Genomic DNA, 19,012 nt, shown 5'->3' on the forward strand with positions numbered 1-19,012 from the left:
CCTTCCATGTATTACTGGGCCAAACCCTTCTGTGGCCCTCTATGCTGGGCATTCCTTTTTACAAACCAAGAGATGAGGGCTGACAGATGGCAAGGGACCTGTAGGATGCACAGCTGGAGGGAGAAGCTGGACCTGAGAGGGCCAAAGACTAGCACCATGCTGGACTGGGGCCCGTGTGCAGCTCCCAGTCCTCTGAGTCCTGGTACAGCCCTCCTCATTAAGGTAATAAGCATGGTAATAAGCTAGACTGAGTATCATCTGTGTATCTGGAGATGCTACATAAATTAAACTTTCAAAACCCTACGGTGAGACAGGCATGGTGGCACACAGTTGTAATCTCAGCACTTGGGAGGCCAAGTCAGGAGATCTAGAGTTAGAAGCCAACCTGGGCTATGTGGTGACTTCCAGGCCAGCTTGGACAAGAAGGTGAGGCCATCTTGAAAAAAACTAAATACACAAATTAGGAAAAGAAGTCCTTGGGGCTGGGAAGGTAGCTCAGCGGTAGAGTGCATGCCTTGAAAGCATGAGGCCCTGGGTTCGATTCCTCAGCACCACATAAACAGAAAAAGCTGGAAGTGGCGCTGTGGCTCCAGTGGTAGAGCACTAGCCTTGAGCTGAAGAGCTGAGGAACAGCGCCCAGGCCCCATGACCAGCAAAAAAAAAAAAAAAAAAGCAAAGGAAAAGAAGTCCTTTAGCTAGGTGCCAGTGGCTCAAGTCAGTATCTAGCTATTCAGGAGGCAGAGATCTAAGGATTGTGGTTCAAAGCCAGCCAGGACAGGAAAGTCCCTGAGAATTATCATTTTCAGCTCACCACCAAAAAGCCAGAAGTGGAGCTGTGGCGTAAGTGGTAGTGCACCTGCCTTGAGTGAAAAAAGCCTAGGGATAGTACCCAGGCCCGAGTCTCTGCAAGGATGTGGCAGGTGACAGGACTTGACAAACCTTCTGCAGGAAGCAGCTCTTTCCACCACCTCCCTGATATTCTTCCTGGGAGGTACCTGTGACCTCAGCAGCCAAGCCAGGAACCCCATCCAGGTTCCCCACACCCAGCACCCTGAACTTCAGAACCTGTCCCCAGCAGTGTGGCCCTGAGAGTGTGGATGTGACTCACTGGGCTCCCAGGCCTCACCCAGCACTAGGCCTGGTACCCAGGAGATTTAAGTCAATGTCTGATGAATGAATCAAAGAGTGGATGGACAGGGGATGAGGTATCAGGAAAAAAAAAAGTCATGGTTTTATTGTTCTGCTTCCGGGAAGGGGCTCAAATGCGCCCCACCTCCCTTAACTTCGCTACCAAGTCCTCGGTGGTCTCTACCTTGACGCCAGCTGTGCGCTGAGGTGGGTCCTCCACGCTGACCACAGAAAGCTTGGAGGTCAGGTCCACGCCCAGGTCTCCGGCCTTAATCACTTCAATCTTCTTCTTCTTTGCTTTCTGTACATAGGAAGCCTCAGCTCAGAGGACCATGGAAGCCCTGCCTGCCTTGCCAAAAGCTCTTCTCTGTGGTGTCACATCTATAGACCATACCCATGGCTAGGCCCTTAGGATCTCTCTGGGGGCCGACTACCCCTGGTGTGGGCAATTCCTGTTGACTAGAATGTCCTGAGAGGCTAACATTCCTCCTTAGGGGACCACAGCTTTTGGCTGAGATGATGCACTGAATCCTCACGGACTGAGCCTTCCCCATTGACTAAGATGACCACTAAACCTTACCCACCAGCTAGGCTCACTCACTGAATCCTCATTGGCTGAACTGACCTACTGAGCCCTCCTTATCCATTGGATAAGATGAACACTGAACCTTCCCCATTGGCTGAGCTGACCCACTGAGTCCTCACTGGCTGATCTGACCTACTGAGCCCTCCTTACTGGTTGAGTTGATCCACTGAACACTGAAACAGCCAATGGTATGGATTTGGTGTATCATCTCATTCTGCTCTAGTGTAAAGCCTTAGAATCTCCCATTGACTGAACCCTCTCTATTATCTAGACTGTTCCACCGAACTCAACAAACTTCCCACTAAATCCTTTGCTTTTGTGTATGTGTATGTGTGTGTGTGTGTGTATGTGTGTGTGTGTGTGTGTGTGTGTGTGTGTGTATGTATGTCAATTGTGACGTTTGAACTCTGGGCCTGGACGCTGTCCAGCTCAAGGCTAGTGCTCTACCACTTTGAGTCACAGCACCACTTCCCATTTTCTGGTGGTTACTTGGAGATAAGAGTCTCACGGACTTTCCTGCCCTGACTGGCAATCCTCATAGCTAAGCCTCCTGAGTAGCTAGGATTACAGGTGTGAGCCACCAACCTCCAGCTGACCCTTCCTTATTGGCTGAGATGAAGCACTGAACCACCCTATTAGATGAGATAATGCACTGAACTTTCCCCATTGGCTGAGATGATACACTAAGTCTTTTCTATTGGTGGAGATGACCTACTGAACTCTCCATATTGGCCAAGCGGAGCCAATAAACATCCTGCTGGCCATGATGAACACTTCTTCTTGGCTAAGAGAAAGCTATGCGAATCCTTTCTAGTGTACCAAGATGGCCTACATGACAACTTCCTGATGGCAAAGATTACCAAAGGAACCTTCCCCAATGAACCCAGACCACTCAATTTTGCCAAGGTTGCCCAGGAAACTTCTTCCACTGGCTGGAATGACAAGGAGAGCCCTTTTTGTGACTCAGGAGGCCTTCCCATTGGCTATGGCAACCACCCAATTCTCCCTCTGTCCCTGAATTCTTGGTATAGGCAGAGATAGCCCAGCAGATGCTCTGCTAGGCAAGGTGACCAGGTGATCCCATCTTCTGGGCGCCTCCCTTCTCCCATCCAACCACAGCAGGAGATACACTGCCCCTCCAGGTCCCACAGGGCTCTAACCCCTTCCCTGCTCACCATGATGTTGGGCAATGTGGCGTAGCGGGGCTCATTGAGCCTCAGGTCAGCAGTCACCACAGCTGGCAGCTTCAGGCGTAGGGTCTCCAGGCCGCCATCAATCTCCCGCTCCACTTTCAGCTTGTCACCTTCTATAGTCACCTGGGAGGCAAATGTGCCCTGGGGAAGCACAGAGAGAAAGAGGAAGAGAGTGGGTGAGGTTACAGAGTCAGGCACAGGGCACTGGCTCACCAGTGAGAATGTGGCAATTGGAGTGAGCCAATGAGAAAGCAGCAGATGGAGGGGAGCCAATGAAGATACGACAGAGGTGAGCCAATGAGAGCACCAGGGATGGTATCACAATCCAGGCCTTACCTGCGGCCAGTCCAGAAGCCCTGCTGTCATCTGACCTGTCTGGTTACAGTCATCATCGATGGCCTGACGGGGGAGAGGGAAGGCTGTCTGATGGCTGTCAGGGCTTCTCACGGCCCTTGTAGGCCTCCAGAAGTCACAGCGATGGGGACTCACGCCTGTCATCCTAGCTACTCAGGAGGCTGAGAGCTGAGAAGCCTAGTTCAAAACCAGCCCAGACAGGAAAATCTGTGAGACTCTCATTTCTAATTAACCAGCAAAAATCTAGAAGTGGAAATGTGGTGCAAGAGGTAGAGCACTAGCCATGAGTGAAAAAGCAAAAAGACAGTGCCCAGGCTCTGAGTTCAAGCTCCAGGACTGGCACCAGCATGTGCGCACGCATGCACACAACACACATACACACACACACACTCACACACCAGGGGTTGCCAACCTTTTTCCGTTATTGGCCTCAAAGAAAATATTTCAGGCTTTGTGAGTCATCTAATCCGTGTCACAAGTACAGAGCAGCACACTGTGTCAATGAGTATGTGTGTGGGTGGACCAATAAAACTTTATTGACAAAACAAGCTATACCACGAGTCACAGTTTGCTTAGAGAAAGTGCAGAATGATTCCTTCTGGACCCAGAGATATGCAACCCCTGGTCCCCAGCCAGTGACAACACCTATACAAACACTCCCAGAAGTCACCAACATCTGGGACACCGAAATTATTCAATGGGACTTTGCCAATTGGGTCAGGAATGGTCACATGACTGCAGATGGGACCAGGGAGCTTGGGTGGAGTCCTTGGGGAAAAGGCTGTCTTCTTCCCAAGGGGAACACTAAGTCAGTGTGCTGTGAGCTACAGTTACAGACAGCAAACAAAATGGCGATGGCGGTGTCACATGTGGTCCTGGGACACACTGTGCCTGAAGTCCATTTACATGAGCTACTCAACTTGCTCTTTTGTGGAGGCCAATGTGGTTAGTGAGTTTGCTTCCTGGCCCAAAGGGCATCCTGACCAGTTCATTTGGTCCCTGGTCCCAGAACAAAATAGCAAGCATGGTGCTGGGGCTCACACCACTCATCCCAGCCACTGAGGAGGATGAGATCTGAGGATCACCAATTTTCATGTTTCAAAGGCAGTAGTAATATCTACATTGTCCCAACACTTCCAGCCATGGGACTTTTGGATGACAAAACTCAGCAAATAAATAAATATGTAATAACCAAGTTTCTCCTTCCTCCTCAGTCCACTCTGCCAGGTCCCAGAGGGCATTGTTCTGTGTCCGGAGCTGAACCCCGTCCCTCTCCTGCTAGCTGACCTCCCCGGCTCCAATATCTGTTCCACTCTCTCTGTGGAATGGAAACCCCTTCCTCCTCCCCCTCTGTCCTCTTGGCCTTGATCTGGGTCTCTCCTTTACTCCCTGGAGACCTAAACCACAGCCCCTGGTGTCTCTTCCAAGAGGACCTGACACCCAGAGTGATGAGGCCTCCTTGCTCAAATTCTCTGCCAGGGGAGACAGCAAGCCCTAAGCTCAGCCCTGATCAGCCCTGAAGGCTGAAGGTTGCTGCCCTGAGCCATCCACAGGGTCAGGCTGATCGGGCCTGTGGGAGCAGGGCTGGCCACAGGGTCAGGCTGATTGGAGCTGTGGGTCAGATCTGGCCACACCTACCTGCTTGCCCATCAGTACCAGGTTCACCTTCTCTTTCTCTGCCAACTTGGCCAGGACCTTTGCCACCTGCAGGGGCCCCAAGTGATTGGCCTCTGCAGCCGGTATTTCCACGTGGATACCCCGGTCTGCACCCATGGCCAGGGCTGTACGGATGGTCTCCTGCCAGGACAGAGGGTTGGCATAGCTTCTGTCACCAAAAGACTAAGCCTAGCTAGCTCCCAGTCCTCCTCCCTCAGACCCAGAGATCCAGACCCCAGCCTCCTCCCTCAGACCCGGGGGTCCAGACCCAGCCTCCTCCCTCAGACCTGGGGGTCCAGGTCCCTAGGTCCCTGCACACCTGGCACTGGGAAGGGCCGCAGCTGACCGCGATGACCTCCTTTACCAGCTTCTTCTCTTTGAGCCGCACGGCCTCCTCCACTGCGATCTCACAGAACGGGTTCATGGAGTGCTTCACACCGTCAGTGACCACCCCGGACTTGTCCGGCTTGACTCGGATCTGCCCAGCAGGAGAGAAGACAGGGTCACAGCAAAGCAACCAGAAGGCCAGGGCCTCCGTGCCAACCCCTCCTCTCCCAGGCCATGGACCATGGTGAGCCACAAAAGGGCCTTGGCCAGGGCCAGGCAGCTTTGGGGCTATAGCTGGGTTCCAGTTCCCAGGCCAGGCCAGGGCACTCTGTCTTTTTTACTGCCTGGGTACCAGGGAGATTGAACAAGTTCATTCTTACTGCTTGTCCAAGCCTCAGGCTAGAAAATGACCTCTCAACCTTTCATTCATTCATCCACATTCGAGCGTATAAAAAGAAACACCCAAACACACCCTGACTGCGTGTGACACACCCTGTCATTTCCTATTGTTTTGGGTGTGTATGTATTGGTGCTGGGGTTTGAACTAAAGACTTAGGCGCTGTTCCTCAACTTTTTTACTCGAGACTGGTGATCTACCACTTAAGTCACAGCTCCACTTCTGGCCCTTTGCTGGATGATTGGAAGATAAAAGTCTCACAGACTTTATGCACTGGCTGGCTTTGAACTGCAACCCTCAGATCTCAGCCTCCCCAGTATCTAGGATAATAGGCACGTGCCACCCATGCCCGGCTGCCAGGAGGGTTTTACAAGGTGCCTTCTGGTGGCTAGACCTTTGGCCCAGCACAGAGAACACAACAGAAACTGCTGCCAAGAACCATACAGGCTAGATAAGCCAGTCCAGGACAAACAAACCAAGATACTCTCATCCCAATTAACTAGCACAATGCCCAAAGTAAAGGTATGGCTCAAGGGGTAGAGCACCAGCCTTGAACAGAAAAATTTAAGGAGAGTGTGAGTTCAAGCTGAGTTCAAGCCCCAGTTCTGGCACAAAAAATAAGATAAAAATAGTTATTATTATAAAAAAAAAAGGAAGAAGGAAAGGAATCAAGGAAAGAAGGAAGCAAGGAAGGGGGAAGGAGGGAAGGAAGAAGGGAGGGAGGGAGGGAAGGAGGGAGGGGAGGAAGGCAGGCAGGCAGGCAGGCAGAAGCAACATCCCTGCCATTGCAGCCAGGCCTTGCACCGCATAGACGGTCGCGTCCTCTGGTGGTATGGCTGTGAGTGGATGCTGGCACAACAAAGGACACTGGGGAGTCTGGAACTATTTTTGTTTTTGTTTTTTTTTTTTGCTCAGGTTTCAAATCTCTCTGCTGCTTATTAGCTGGGTGATCTGTAATAGGACCTTCTTGGGCCGTGTCCTCATTGATCCAATGAGCTAAAGTGTAGACAGGCTACAGACATGGTTCAGTCTTGTGAGAAGGACTTAGGGGTTCCTGGCACATGGTAAATACCCACTTCAATGTCATTAACGTTTTCAAACTTGAATCTGCCTGCTATACCCTTCCCCATCCCCACTTTACTTCCAGAGTAGGCAGGGACAAGATTAGCATCAACTTTGTAGCCATGTTTCACCCACCCTGAGGCCTCTGGGATGTCAGTCTCCCTGTACTGAGTAGTGGTGGGAATGTAGAGGTAAGCTCCCTGTCTGATGGAGGAACAGCACTGAACAAAACCACTGCTCTTGGGGGAGGATGGGAAGGGATGGGAAAGGGAAACAAAGGAGGAGTCTACAATGCTTGATAAGAATTGGGTGGGGGGGGGAAGGCTGGGAAGGGATGGGAAGGGGAAACAAAGGAGGAGCCTACAATGCTTGATAAGAAATCTACTCATTATCTTGCTCATGTAATCATAACCCCTCTGTATAGTATTTTCACAATAAAAAATAAATAAAAATTTAAAAAACTGTACTCATTATCTTGCCCCTGTAATTGTAAGCCCTCTGTACAGTATTTTCACAATAAAAAAAGAAAAAATATATAATTTTATAAGCCAAAAAAAAAAACAAAAAAAGAACACCCAAAAACAAAAACAAAACCACTGCTCTCAGCTAGGTGTAGGCCAAGCACTGACTGACGATAGTCTGGGAACAGCTGTCCCCTCCTATGTCCCAGCCAGACCAGCAGGGTCCCCAGCCAGGCCTGTGGCTCCAGATCCACCAAGTTGGCCTTTGAACTCCCAAGCAAACAAAAGCTCGAGCTTCCTCACTCACCCTGTAATTATGAGTGTGGCAGACAGTTTCTGGGTTCCAGGGGCCCTATCTGACTCCCATGATGGCAGACCTGGGGTGCTGTGCGATTCAAGTTGAGTACTAAGAATACAACTTGTCTCGTGTGCAAAGTCTGAGCCCTAGTGCATGAATCTCAGGATCTGGCACGGACTCTGTGTTCTGCTCCCCATCCTCCCTTCATCGGAGGGACCCTTTGTGCCTCAGTTTCTCCGTGTGTTAAACAGGGTCTCTGACTCCTCCAGCTCGTAAGAAATAGAAAAGCTAAGTCGTCCTCCAGAGCTGAGTCCCGAGCCAGGGAAAGATAGCGGGGGGGGGGGGGGGGGGTCTTGACCCCAGAGGGCTCGAGTGTCAGAACTTCACAGCCCTGACTTTTGCCCCTAAGTGTGACTTTGACATCCGGCGGGGGAGGGGGGGAAGGAGGGGAAGGGGAGGGCGGCAGAGACCAGAGGTTAAGATCCCGGTCAGTGCACTCTGGTGATCCCGGGAGCACATGGCCGCCGGTCTCAGGGAGGTGGGAGGGGACCCGGTCACCTTCACTGCGAAGTCGATAACCCTCTTGACAGCCACAAGTGCGCGCAGCTCCGCCATCTTCCAGCCGCAGCCACACGCGCGGAGTCAGCCCTCACCCTGCTTCACCACTTCGGACACACCGCCCTGGTTTCTCTTTCTGCGCCTGCGCGTCCTCAGTCACTCAAGCGCCCCGGCAGACAGCCAATCAGAAGGCCGAGGCGGGAACGGAGTGGCTGTCAGAAGACCAATAGAAAGCAGAATCCGGGGAGAGAGGCGGGATACGGGGCGGGAGGGAAACAGCCTGGGCGAAGGGGGCGCGGCCGGGAAGTCGGGGAAAGGTCATGTCCGGGAACTGGATCCCAGATCCTCCCGGTCCTGGTAAACTCTTTCTGGAGTCTTTGGAGCTGATCATCCCTTCTAGGTCACTCCTTCCCGCGTCCCCAGCGCTCCGTGCCCGGGTCCCCCCGCGTTTGTCTCCCTAAGCTCTTCTTGCCTGTCTCCAGTTTCCTAGTGGCCCCCGCGCCCTCCCCACGCCTTGGAGATCGCCTCCGGTCTCTAGGTCCGTGTCCCTGCTCCACATTCCCCTCACGTCTTTCCCGAGCCTCTCTCTGACCCCGTGTGACCCCATATCCGTGTCCCCGACCTTTTATTAGGCCCTGTTCCCATGTCCCCCACAAAAGCACGCGGAGCCGCGGCGCTAAAAACCTCTCTTTATTCTGCCCCAGACAGGCGCAGTCACAGGCACACGGGGAACCCACTGATGGCCTCGGTGCTCTGCACGATCATGTCCGCCAGCAGAAAACAAAAGCCTGGCGGAGGGGAGCACGGGGCGGCTGTAGGGAGGTGGGGCAAGGGGGCGGACGCCCAGGTGGGCCCGGGGACTGGGGGTGGGCGGGAGAGGGGTTCCAAGGCCCAGGTCTACGGGAATAGGGAGTGGAGACCCCGAAAGTCCCTGTGGGGTTTGCTGGGGCAGGGGAAGGAGATCCTCCGGGCAGTTTTCCCCCCTCTTCCCACTGTGCAGATTACCCGCGAGAATAGAGAAGGGGAAAGCCAGCCACCCGGAAAAATAGGACCAGGAGAAGAAGACGTCCTGCTTCCATGCATTCTTCACTGTGTAGCCGGTTAAGGCAATCAGCAGCAGCAGCCCTGGGTCACGCCCACCCACCAGGTAAGCTGGGAAGGGGCTGCATCTGGGCTCCGCCCAGAGCACATCCTCCGCCCCTTAGGGCCTGCCTGGTCTAACAGACCTCGTTCACCTCTGCTTTTTCCTTTAGCTCCGCCCCCTCCGAACCAGCCAGAGCCACGCCCCTTGGTTAAGCCTGTGGTTCTGTCCCTCCTCTGGACCCCGCCCCCTCCGCTGGGCTCCGCTCCTCCACTGGGCCCCGCCCATGCCCCCCTCCGATAGGCCCTGCCCACACCCCCTCCCTTGGCCCCTCCTGACTTCCCTCCTCTCGGCCCCGCCCCTCCGCTGGGCCGCGCCCCACACCCCCTCCCCGGCCCCGCCTCTCCGGTCGGCCCCGCCCCTCCCAGCCCCCGGGTCGCCTCTCGCCCACCCTCTGTGGCCTCTGTCCATCTCACCACTGAGGAAGAGCATGGCGCTGGTAGTCTGGCCCCGCAGCGAGTCGCCCTCTTGGCACCGGATCCGCAGCCCCATCGCCATGGCCACCAAGCCGAAGCCCGCCGCCAGCACCATGCACGCTCCGGTCATGGCCAGCATGGCTACGGGGGGCCCGCCGCGTCAGCCCGCGCGGGCGACCCGCAGCTTTCCCGACCGCCACCCTCCCTGCTGAGCCCCCTCGGCCCAGCATGAGGGGTTCCGACGGGACCGGGGGTCACGTCTGTGCCGGTGGCTCATGGCGCGGGCGGGAGGCGGGTGTCTGTGGGGACCCGATGGGGCAGGCGGCCACGTCTGAGCCTGGGGTGGGAGAGGTCCGTGCAGATGTGGGGTGCAGAGGGGTCCGTGCAGAGGGTCCGTACAGATATTGGGGTGGGGAGAGGTCCGTGCAGATGTAGGGTGGGGGAGGGGTCTGTGCAGATGTTGGGGTGGGGAGGGGTCGGTGCAAATGTGGGATGGGGAGTGGTCTGTGCAAATGGGTGGGGAGGGGTCTGTGCAGATGTTGTGTAGAGGGGTACATGCAGCTGTGGGGTATGCAGTCTGGGAGTGGCCCTGGGGGAGGGCTGGGGGAGGATATTGGGGGGAGGGTGGGGGTGGGCTGGGGGAGGGTCTGGGGGGAGGACTGGGGGAGGGGCTGAGGGGGGCTGGGGGAGGGTCTGGGAGGAGGGCTGTGGGAGGGGCTGAGAGGGTCTGGGAGAGGGTCTGGGGGGGCCTGGGGGAGGGCTGGGAGAGGGTCTGACCCCAGGGGGCCTCACTCTGGCAGGGAATGTTGGAGCAGTTGCCCTGGACACACTCCTGCCACAGGCCGCTGTGGCCGCCGTGCTGACGGGTCCAGTAGTTAGTGGCGGTGGACAGCACGGTGAGGACATTGGTCAAGAGACTGAGCAGGACACCCCCACTTTGAAGGCTCCGCTTCACCCCCATGCTGCAGGAGCTGCTGCCAAGAACCCCACATGCTTGCCCAGGCCCCCGAGACCCCCCCACCCCTGCCGGAGGCCCCATCCTCAGAATCCCCATAGTGCAGGCCCTGTCTCAAAACCCTCAACTCCTCCCACCCCCCCTCACCCTTCTGGAGACCAGACCCCCCTCCACTGAAGTCCTCAGGGTTTGGAGCCTGTCCCCTACCCACTCTGCAGTGAAATGTCACTTCCGGGGCCAGTGCCCTCCCCCACACCCCATCCCTACCCACATCTACCTAAGTGACTCACAGCTGCCCAGGGCTTCTTGAACACAAGATCCCAAAGGGGTGGGGAAGGATGGGTCTCTGTGAGGCCCCTGGAGTTCCAGAACTCCCTTCCTCAGTGACCACTTAAAGGGGCAACATCTGGGTACACACCAGCCAGCAGTTCTCACAGAATGAGGGTAAAATAGCTCATTGGGGGGGTGGGGAGCTTGGGACCTATGTCTTGGTAGATCAAGCCCTTCTAGAAACTTCTATTCCCTTTACTTTCCAGGCACGCATAAACTCTCCTGGCGTCCTCCCAGGCCTGAGAGCAAAGGAAAGCTGGGGAAAACAGGCTTGGGGCCTGGCTCAAGTGGTAGAGCCACTGCCTGGCAAATTCCTTGAGTTCAAACCCCCCCCCCCCCCCCCGCTGCCAAAAAAAGGACAACAACAAAAATAACCCATTAGTACAGTCAGAAATAGAAAAAGAAATAAGGAGATAGGAAAGCTTCAGAGAAAGGAAAGGAAATATACAGTTATTTGGAAGACAAAGACAGGAGGATTTCAAGTTCAAGGCCAGTTCAGACAAAGTTAGTGAGGCCCTGTCTCTGGAGGCAAAAAAGGAGCTGGAGCAGGTGGCTCAGGCTTGTAATCCTAGCTAATCAGGAGGCTGAGATCTGAAGATAGAGGTTCAAAGCCAGCCCAGGCAGACAAATCCAAAGAGACTCTTTTCTCCAATTACCTAGCAAAAACCCAGAACTGGAGACGTGGCTCAAGTGGTAGAGTACCAACCATGAATGGAAAGGCTAAGCACGAGAATGAGGCCCTGAGTTGTTCAAGTCCTGGTGCTTCAATTAATAAAAGGGAGCCTGTGTCTACACAGCGTGGAAGTCCCCTACAGACCGGGGGACAGATCTGAGCAACACTCACCTTCCTCTGGCTTCCCAGGGTCACTGCTCTATGGTTGGCTTCTGTCTTGACTGAAGCTCTTGGGACAATCAGAGTTGAGCACAATTTTTTATTGAAAGTAAAGGAATCGTTGAAGGACTATGGCCAGGAGGGTGAGATGGAGGCAGAATCAAACATTCCTTTCCCATAGCTCTTAACATCTCAACACAATGCCCCAAACTTGCTTTTTTTTCTTTTCTTTTTTTCCTTCCTTTCACATGGCTTCATAGCCGGGTCGAGGGGCGCTACAGTGAGTGGCCAGACTCAGGGAACCTGTGATGGCCAGACGAGCATTTAGCACCTTGCTTCCGTCCTGCACGCCCCCCCCCCCCCATGCTCCCCAGGGAAGCGGGCTGGGTGATTACCTGTACACAGCCACAAGATGGCCGAGACCCAGCCCAGGTAGAACGACCAGGAGAAGAACGTCTGAATCTGGGGATGTGGATGTTGGTCCCAGCGCTCGCTGGTATACACGGCCATGGCCACGATCAGGGACAGGGCTGGGGATGAGGATCAGAGAGACAGGGCTGATTCCCTCCGCAGGACCTCCACTGCCACCACCGCCCGAGACGCTGCTTAGGCCTGGGCTCCTCACCTGAAGCAAAGGCTGTGATGGTGGACAGCAGAGGACCTCGGCCTGGCGCGGACAAGGCAGGGATGTAGGACAGGACCAGAAAGCCCACAGACACCAGGCCCCAAAGGGCTGCCAGAATGCAGAAACTCTGAGTCACGTGAATGTAGGCTGATAGGAGAGAAGGCTTCTGAGCACCTGGTCCCTGCTTGGCCGTCCCTGCCCGCACCCACGGATCTGTTCCTCCTTACCTGCTACGGGATCCTGGGACCCCCTGGGCCAGAGGCCTGAGTGAGCTGAGAGATTGGGTCCTAGAGCTACGAACCAGAAATCGGTGCTGACAGCAATCAAGCAGGAAATCAAGCCCAGGGACCCAGCCAGCAGTGCCAGGGACCGGTAGGGCTCCATGGGGGTGATCTCTGGGAGAAGAAGGGGCTGGACTTCAGAGAAAGAAGACACCTGGATTCCCCAGGCCTCAGAGCAGCTTAGGGGTCGGGTATGAGGTCAGTCAAGGCTCTTTATACCTCCTCCCTTTCAGAGTTGCGCAGATAACGGATGGCTTCCTCCCCAGCCCCCCCACCCCTCTTCAGTCCAGCCCTGTGGTGGGGGAGGGCTCTTGAGGTGTCAGGCCCATGGTGGTTTCAGTGGTGGTTTTAGAACTTGCAGGTTCTGGAGCCCTCTACACTAGAGAGGGCTTCCAGGAAGGGGAGAGGGGGTGGCCTGGGGGGGGAGGGTAGAGAAGAGAAGAGGCCACCGAGGGGGGGGGGAGTGAGTTAGGTAGGAGGGGACAGTTGGGGACCTGTGTCATGCTTTCCGGTGGTTTTGCAATTTTCTAATGTGGGAGAGGAGGGCCCCAGCTCTAGGGTCTCCACCAAAGGCCAGGCTAAGGACCGGAAGTCCAGTGCCAGAGAAGAAAGGGAGAGAGGCAGGGAGGCTCAGACTCCAAGTCTTGGGCTCAAGAGTTTTTGCCCAGAGCAGACAAACAAGAGGAGGAGTAAGGATGTTGAAAGATTGTAGAGAGAATGACTAGCCCACGTCTTCACCTAGTCAAAGGCAGGAAGAAATGGGGAGAGGGATCTCCCAAAGGAGGAACAAAAGACAGATAGAATCCTCAGATCTCAGCCTCCTGAGTAGCTAGGATTACAGGAGTGAGCCATTGGCACCCCACCTGGAGTTCTCCTTCTAAGATCACTATTATCTCTAGAATAAGCCTCCATATTTCCACTTACAGAGGCCCCGATAAATTATCATCACAATGAGGTTTCATTTTCCATGATGATCACAGGCGCCTCTATAAATATAGAGCTACTATTATTTGCACAGAACTTAATAAATCACGCTTCTGGGACCAAGCTTCTATTCATATCACATTTATTAGCATGGGGTATCATAAATATTCTCATGATTAGGATCCACTCAGGAAAGCCTTTGGCACTGGGTCAACACTTGAGGAAGAAGCTCATGACTGAGTGGTTGGAGCGCAGGTTAACGTCAAGGCTACAGTCAGTGTGAAGAGGCCGGGTTGGGAGCTGGGGGAATCTCTGGGAGAGCTGCCTGCCCCTCCATTTCTGGAGGGTGGAAGTCAACTTTTCTAGAAGCTAAAGTGCTCTGGGTGGAGAATGAGTCTTCCATTCCCAGGTCTCCAGAAACTTAAAAATTTGGGGTGAACATTACACAGCACCCCTCCTTCCCTCCCTCCCTCCCTCCCCAACACCCAGCCTCTGTTTCTTCCCGCCCCAGCCCCTCATGGATTCACACCTGGGCCTGGTTTCACCTCAGTTTTATTAGACCCTCTAAAGGATTTGCCACTGCACTAACAACCCAAGGGGCGGGTGGGGGCTCCATCCTTGTCTGTGACCCCCCTTCCCCCTTAGGACAGGATGCAGGAGTCAGGGGCTCTGCCCAGAGGCCAGGGCTGAGCCTCCTCATTCCCCCAGGAACCGGGCCCTCCAGACCCTCCCTCTCCTCTCCGGTGACCTCGGCGTAGCTTCCAGCCGCTGGACTTGGTGGGCGGTCAGCGCGGGGTGGACAGGCGGCGACACTCATGCATGCGGTAGGCGCACATGTAGAAAATCCCTATGGGTGGAGGGGGGCAGAGGACAGAGATCTTGCTTTGGTCCCCCCAAAGTCACCCTGCAAGACCCTCTCTGTGCCCACAGCCCCCCAACTTCCCAGCCCTGGTGACTTCAGACTGTCTCTGTGGTCTCTTGTGGCCTTGCATTCCCCCCACCCCCCACCCAGTGCCCACCTGACTCCCAGCAACTGCCCTCCTCCCCTCAGCCTGTACCTGCAAAGAAGGTCATCAGCAGAGACACCCAGCCCAGGATGTAGGACCAGGAAAAGCGCCAGTCCCCAAAGCGCCGGCCCAGGAAGCTCACGGTGACACCAGTGTAAATGGCCAAGGCCAACAGGACGAAGAGGGCTGGGGGGAGAGGGGTGGGGTGGGGGACAGGCCAGGCCTTGCAGAGGCTAAGGGTGGGGCTGGATTGAGAATGAGGTGCAGAAGAGTGGGGGGAGGAGGACAGGGCTGGAGGCGTGGCTCAAGTAGTAAAGCACCTGCCTAGCAAGCACAAGGCCAGGAGTTCAAATCCTACTATGCCATATTCAATCAATCACAATGAAGAAAGACCCTGGTCCAGGAAAGGGGGCTGAAGCCTTGGGACTTCCTGAATAAGAGGAATGTCCTGGATACTCCTGACCACATGGGGAGTTTATGTAAAGATGGCTGGCTCATCTCCTTGGCTGCACACCAGGAAATCCCAACAGGTGACTATATGTTTGGGGTTCTTAGCCCAGCCTTGGAGAGGCAGGGAGAGCTGGAAGTTGAACAGTCCTGGATTGTAATCCCATCAATTACTTGTGAAATAAAACACCAACAAAGCCTCAGCGTGGAGGGACTTAGTGATATCTGCCAGGAAGGAAGGAAGCATGGAGGGAAGGAAGGAAGGAAGGAAGGAAGAGGGAGGGAGGGAAGGAGGAAAGAAGGAAGGAAGGAAGGGAAGGAAGGAAGAATGAGGGAAGGAGGGAGGAAAGGGGAGAGAGAGAGGGAGGGAGGAAGGAAGGAAGGAAGAGGGAGGGAGGGAGGAAAGAAGGGAGGAAGGGAAGGAAGGAAGAAGGAGGGAGGAAGGAAGGAAGGTGAAAGGAAAGAAGAAAGGAAGCAAGAAGGAAGGAGGAAGGGAGATCGGATGATCATGGAGTTGGTTTAGAGGATGGGCTGGAGAGTGGGGAATGGGAAGGTAGGAGTGGGAGTGGGAAAGAGGAAGGAAGGGAGGAGGGGAGGGGGAAGAGGGGAGGGGTGGAGAGGAGGGAAAGAGGAGGGGAGGGAGGAGGGGAAGGAGGGAGGAGGAAGGAAAGGAGGGAAGAGGGAGGAGGAAAGGGAAGGATGGGGGAGGAGGGAAGGGAGGAGGAGAGGGAGGGGGAAGGGAGGGAGGAGGGGAAGGCAGTTCACTCACTGGAGGCCAGGAACATGATGCCTGCAGAGAAGGGCCGGGAGAGGCGGGTGAAGGTGGACTGCTGCGCGAAGGCCAGGATTCCCATGACGATGCCCGCCGTGGCGCACAGTGCAGACAGGATCATGAAGGCCCGGGTGGCATTCCAGTAGGCTGTGAGAACACCGCAGGTCACCCCTAGCCCCCCTGCAGACCAGGGTGTCCTGTCCTGCTCCATACATCTGCCTCAGTTCCTCCTCTGCTTCTTAGCAACTGCTCTCCTTTTCTCCTGACAAACTCATCTTCACCCTCCAAAGCCCAACTCTGAAGACCTGCTCTGAGAAGCATCCTCCCTGGCTGCTCTGGGCGATGACTGACTTTGCCTGTGTCCCCTCTAGACTGCTTCCTTCCTGAGGAGAGGGCTGGCCTAATTCTTGGGATGTACCCTCCCACTTGTCCACACAGCTTGGTTTACACAGAAATGCATGTCCAATATATGTGCACATGTGTGTATGTATGAATGTATGTATGTATGTATTTGATAGATGGGTGGAAGGATGGATGGATGGATAGACAAATGGGTAGACTGACAGACCAATAAGATAGACTGTCAGATGGATGGATGATAGATAAATAGACAGATAAATATAGACAAATGGATGGAAAAATAGACAAACAAACAGGCAAATGGATGGATGGACATGCATAGAACCAATGGGTAGACAGACTGACATATCAGTGAATAGATAGATAGAATATTAGTTGATTGATTGAAAGATGTAAACATATGGATGGATGGATGGATGGATGGATGGATGGATGGATGGATGGATGGATGGTGGATGGATGGATGGTAAAACAGACCAACTGACAGGTAAATAGATGGGTAGGTAGATGGATGGATAGATACATGGATAGATAGATAGAAAAATAGATATAGACAGACAGACAGACAGACAGACAGACAGACAGGTCCACGGACCAATGGATGAGTGAGTGGTTGGATGCATGGACAGAGGAAAGGACAGAAGGAAGCACTCCCCCTCCTTCCTGCTAATGGCACTCTGTTCTCACACTCTCTTTCCCTTTGCTGTGTGTGAAGCATGGACGGCTTTTCACACATGCGTGGCATCTGCCCCCACCTCCCTCCTCCAGCTCTCCGCATTTGGAGGCCTCTCCTCTGCTGTGCTGGCCCAGGGCTGGCTCTTCAGGACAGACCCTGGGAAGCAATCACAGCCTCATCCTCCTACTCGGTTGCCCGGGGAAGCCAGCCCAAGCCTCCTGCTCTCATTTGGAAGCAGATTCGAGTTGGCGAGCAAATGAGGCCAGCCAAACCAGGGCAGGATTTGTGCTCAGTGGTAAAGTGCCAGCCTAGCAGATACAAGGCCCTAGGTTTTGACCCCAGCACCACAGCAAAGAGAAGTCAGGTGCAGCAGCACACATCTGTAATCCCTGCTACTCTAGAGATGGAGGAGGAGGAGAGCTGTCTGATACTGGCTTGGGGTTGGGTAAGGTTACCCCTATACTCCATCTGAAAAAGAAACTAACTGAAAAGGCCAGGGGGCGGGGCGGGGGAGGCAGTGCCCAGCAAGTGTGAAACCCTGAGTTCAAATTTCCGTAACTAGAAAAAATAAAAAGGACTCCAGAACTTCTGGGTGAGAGACGTTGAGGATATTCTGGAAGTGTGCCCTCCCCCCCTCCCGCCGCCCCCCCTCCACCCTGTGCTGTCTGGCAAAGACGGAGACACAGTTCAGAGCCCTCCCTGAGCCGGCCAAGTGTCACAGAGGTCACAAATGTCACCCATGTGAAGTCAGGCAGGTCCCCTGCCTCAGTTTACCCTTGCCACAAGGCTCAGTGACCGTGGGCTCTCCCTTTCTCCCTAGAGCATAGTACTGCTCCATGTATTACTAATAAATTGCTAATTTATTAATATATGACATAAAATATTGTGTGATGTCATATACACCATCAATTATGGTATACTAGATTGCATAATACATTGTATTTAATAGTGTACTTTTTATGATCAGTTTACTATATTCTATATCATATGGATATTATTAATATAATATTAATATACTATGGGTATTACTAATATATAACATATACCATGTAATATACTATATCTACTATCTCTATGTAGGAATCTCCCTCCTTCCCTTTCTCTCTCTCTCTCTCTCTCTCTCTCTCTCTCCTTCCCCCTCCCAGCATGCAGTAAGTACTAACCATTCCTTCACTCAAACCAGGCACGGTTCACCCCTGTAATCCCAGCTATTTGATTGGGGAAGCAGGGATAAGAGGATCATGAGTTTAGGGCTAACCAGGCAAAGTTATCAAAAATGAAATAAAAACCAAAGGGCTGTCTGAGCGCCGGTGGCTCACATCTGTCTTGCTAGCTACTCAGGAGGCTGAGATCTGAGGGTCATGGCTTGAAGCCAGTTGAGGCAGGAAAATCCATGAGACTCTTAGCTCCAAGGAACCCCTAGAAAACCGGAAGTGGAGCTTTGGCTCAAAGTGCTAGAGCGCTAGAGTGCTAGCCTTGAGTGAAAGAGCTCTGGGACAGCACCCACGTCCTGAGTTCAAGCCCCATGATTGAAAAAACAAAATAGAACAAAAAAAACCTAGCAACAAACAAAAAATCCTCAATTGGCGGAGGGCGTGGCTTGCGTGGTAGAGCACTTGTCCAACACCGGACTGGAGGCTCTGGGATCAATCCTCAGTGCACAAAGAAGATTTGGAAAGAAGAGTTCTTCATCCTCTACTCCACACCCCCAGACGCGGGCATGGGCCCTCCCGCCACCATGGTTCCCAGCAATTGTGCACACACTTCTGCTCTGGTTGTTCTGTAGACCCCATGAGTCACACCTTTCTGTGTCAGGAAATATCACCTCCCTCCTCAGCCAACCCCCAAACCTGCACACTCCACAGGGCCACTCAAACCCAGTCCTAGAGCCAGCTTCTGCCCCTCTCCTGCTGGTGGCATCCCCTCAGGGTCTGTGGGGGCCCTGGCGGGCATGGCTCACCAATGCTCTCCGTCTGCAGGTAGCACTTGGGGCCCAGGCAGTATCGCCATAGGCCCTGGTGGGCAAAGGACCCCGACAGCCGGTACTGCATCCAGTGGTCCGTGGCCGTGGACACCACCAGCAGCACGGTCCCCACCCAGGCACAGAAGAGGCCGCCACCCATGAAGCTGTACATGGTGACCTGTGGAGGGACAGATGACAGACACAGGGGGACACTGGACTCAAGGGACCTAGGAGAGGGGGGGCCTGGGGCTTGGATTCAAGTC

At 54.2% G+C, this 19,012-nt stretch overlaps 4 protein-coding genes and 2 long non-coding RNA genes across 11 annotated transcripts; 2 read left to right on the top strand and 4 right to left on the bottom strand.

Annotated features, from left to right (window-relative positions):
• Positions 1 to 1,201: 1,201 nt before the first annotated feature.
• On the bottom strand, positions 1,202 to 8,159 carry Etfb (electron transfer flavoprotein subunit beta). Its single transcript, XM_070000841.1, has 6 exons — positions 8,021 to 8,159; positions 5,237 to 5,395; positions 4,900 to 5,058; positions 3,244 to 3,306; positions 2,890 to 3,048; positions 1,202 to 1,429 (listed from the first exon to the last, which is right to left on the bottom strand). Exons 1-6 carry the CDS (start codon positions 8,075 to 8,077, stop codon positions 1,259 to 1,261), a joined length of 768 nt encoding a protein of 255 aa, XP_069856942.1. The 5' UTR covers positions 8,078 to 8,159; the 3' UTR covers positions 1,202 to 1,258.
• Positions 8,160 to 8,695: 536 nt separating this feature from the next.
• Positions 8,696 to 10,863, bottom strand: Cldnd2 (claudin domain containing 2). Of its 5 annotated transcripts, XM_070000846.1 has the most exons (5): positions 10,823 to 10,863; positions 10,370 to 10,548; positions 9,578 to 9,718; positions 9,026 to 9,145; positions 8,696 to 8,808 (listed from the first exon to the last, which is right to left on the bottom strand). In XM_070000846.1, exons 2-5 carry the CDS (start codon positions 10,536 to 10,538, stop codon positions 8,735 to 8,737), a joined length of 504 nt encoding a protein of 167 aa, XP_069856947.1. In that variant the 5' UTR covers positions 10,539 to 10,548; positions 10,823 to 10,863; the 3' UTR covers positions 8,696 to 8,734. The 5 variants fall into 5 exon arrangements, with proteins under 5 accessions (XP_069856947.1, XP_069856943.1, XP_069856946.1 ...); XM_070000842.1 differs by having other exon boundaries at positions 8,696 to 9,145; XM_070000845.1 differs by having other exon boundaries at positions 8,696 to 9,145; positions 10,370 to 10,551; positions 10,810 to 10,858.
• On the top strand, positions 8,748 to 9,439 carry LOC138812729 (uncharacterized). Its single transcript, XR_011367631.1, has 3 exons — positions 8,748 to 8,842; positions 9,021 to 9,167; positions 9,274 to 9,439. It is a non-coding gene; the product is annotated as an uncharacterized lncRNA (long non-coding RNA).
• Positions 10,864 to 11,912: 1,049 nt separating the features above from the next.
• Nkg7 (natural killer cell granule protein 7) lies at positions 11,913 to 12,949 on the bottom strand. 2 transcript variants are annotated; one of them, XM_070000848.1, is made up of 4 exons: positions 12,547 to 12,949; positions 12,320 to 12,427; positions 12,090 to 12,224; positions 11,913 to 11,997 (listed from the first exon to the last, which is right to left on the bottom strand). In XM_070000848.1, exons 1-4 carry the CDS (start codon positions 12,701 to 12,703, stop codon positions 11,939 to 11,941), a joined length of 459 nt encoding a protein of 152 aa, XP_069856949.1. In that variant the 5' UTR covers positions 12,704 to 12,949; the 3' UTR covers positions 11,913 to 11,938. The 2 variants fall into 2 exon arrangements, with proteins under 2 accessions (XP_069856949.1, XP_069856948.1); XM_070000847.1 differs by having other exon boundaries at positions 12,320 to 12,466; positions 12,547 to 12,943.
• Positions 12,592 to 18,942, top strand: LOC138812730 (uncharacterized). Its single transcript, XR_011367632.1, has 4 exons — positions 12,592 to 12,691; positions 14,233 to 14,348; positions 14,576 to 14,685; positions 18,766 to 18,942. It is a non-coding gene; the product is annotated as an uncharacterized lncRNA (long non-coding RNA).
• On the bottom strand, positions 14,310 to 18,921 carry Lim2 (lens intrinsic membrane protein 2). Its single transcript, XM_070000850.1, has 4 exons — positions 18,747 to 18,921; positions 15,748 to 15,897; positions 14,583 to 14,717; positions 14,310 to 14,371 (listed from the first exon to the last, which is right to left on the bottom strand). Exons 1-4 carry the CDS (start codon positions 18,919 to 18,921, stop codon positions 14,310 to 14,312), a joined length of 522 nt encoding a protein of 173 aa, XP_069856951.1.
• Positions 18,943 to 19,012: the final 70 nt, after the last annotated feature.

Source organism: Dipodomys merriami, unplaced genomic scaffold, assembly GCF_024711535.1.
Source record: "Dipodomys merriami isolate MVZ:Mamm:240054 unplaced genomic scaffold, mDipMer1.0.p SCAF_57, whole genome shotgun sequence".
NCBI lineage: Eukaryota > Metazoa > Chordata > Mammalia > Rodentia > Heteromyidae > Dipodomys > Dipodomys merriami.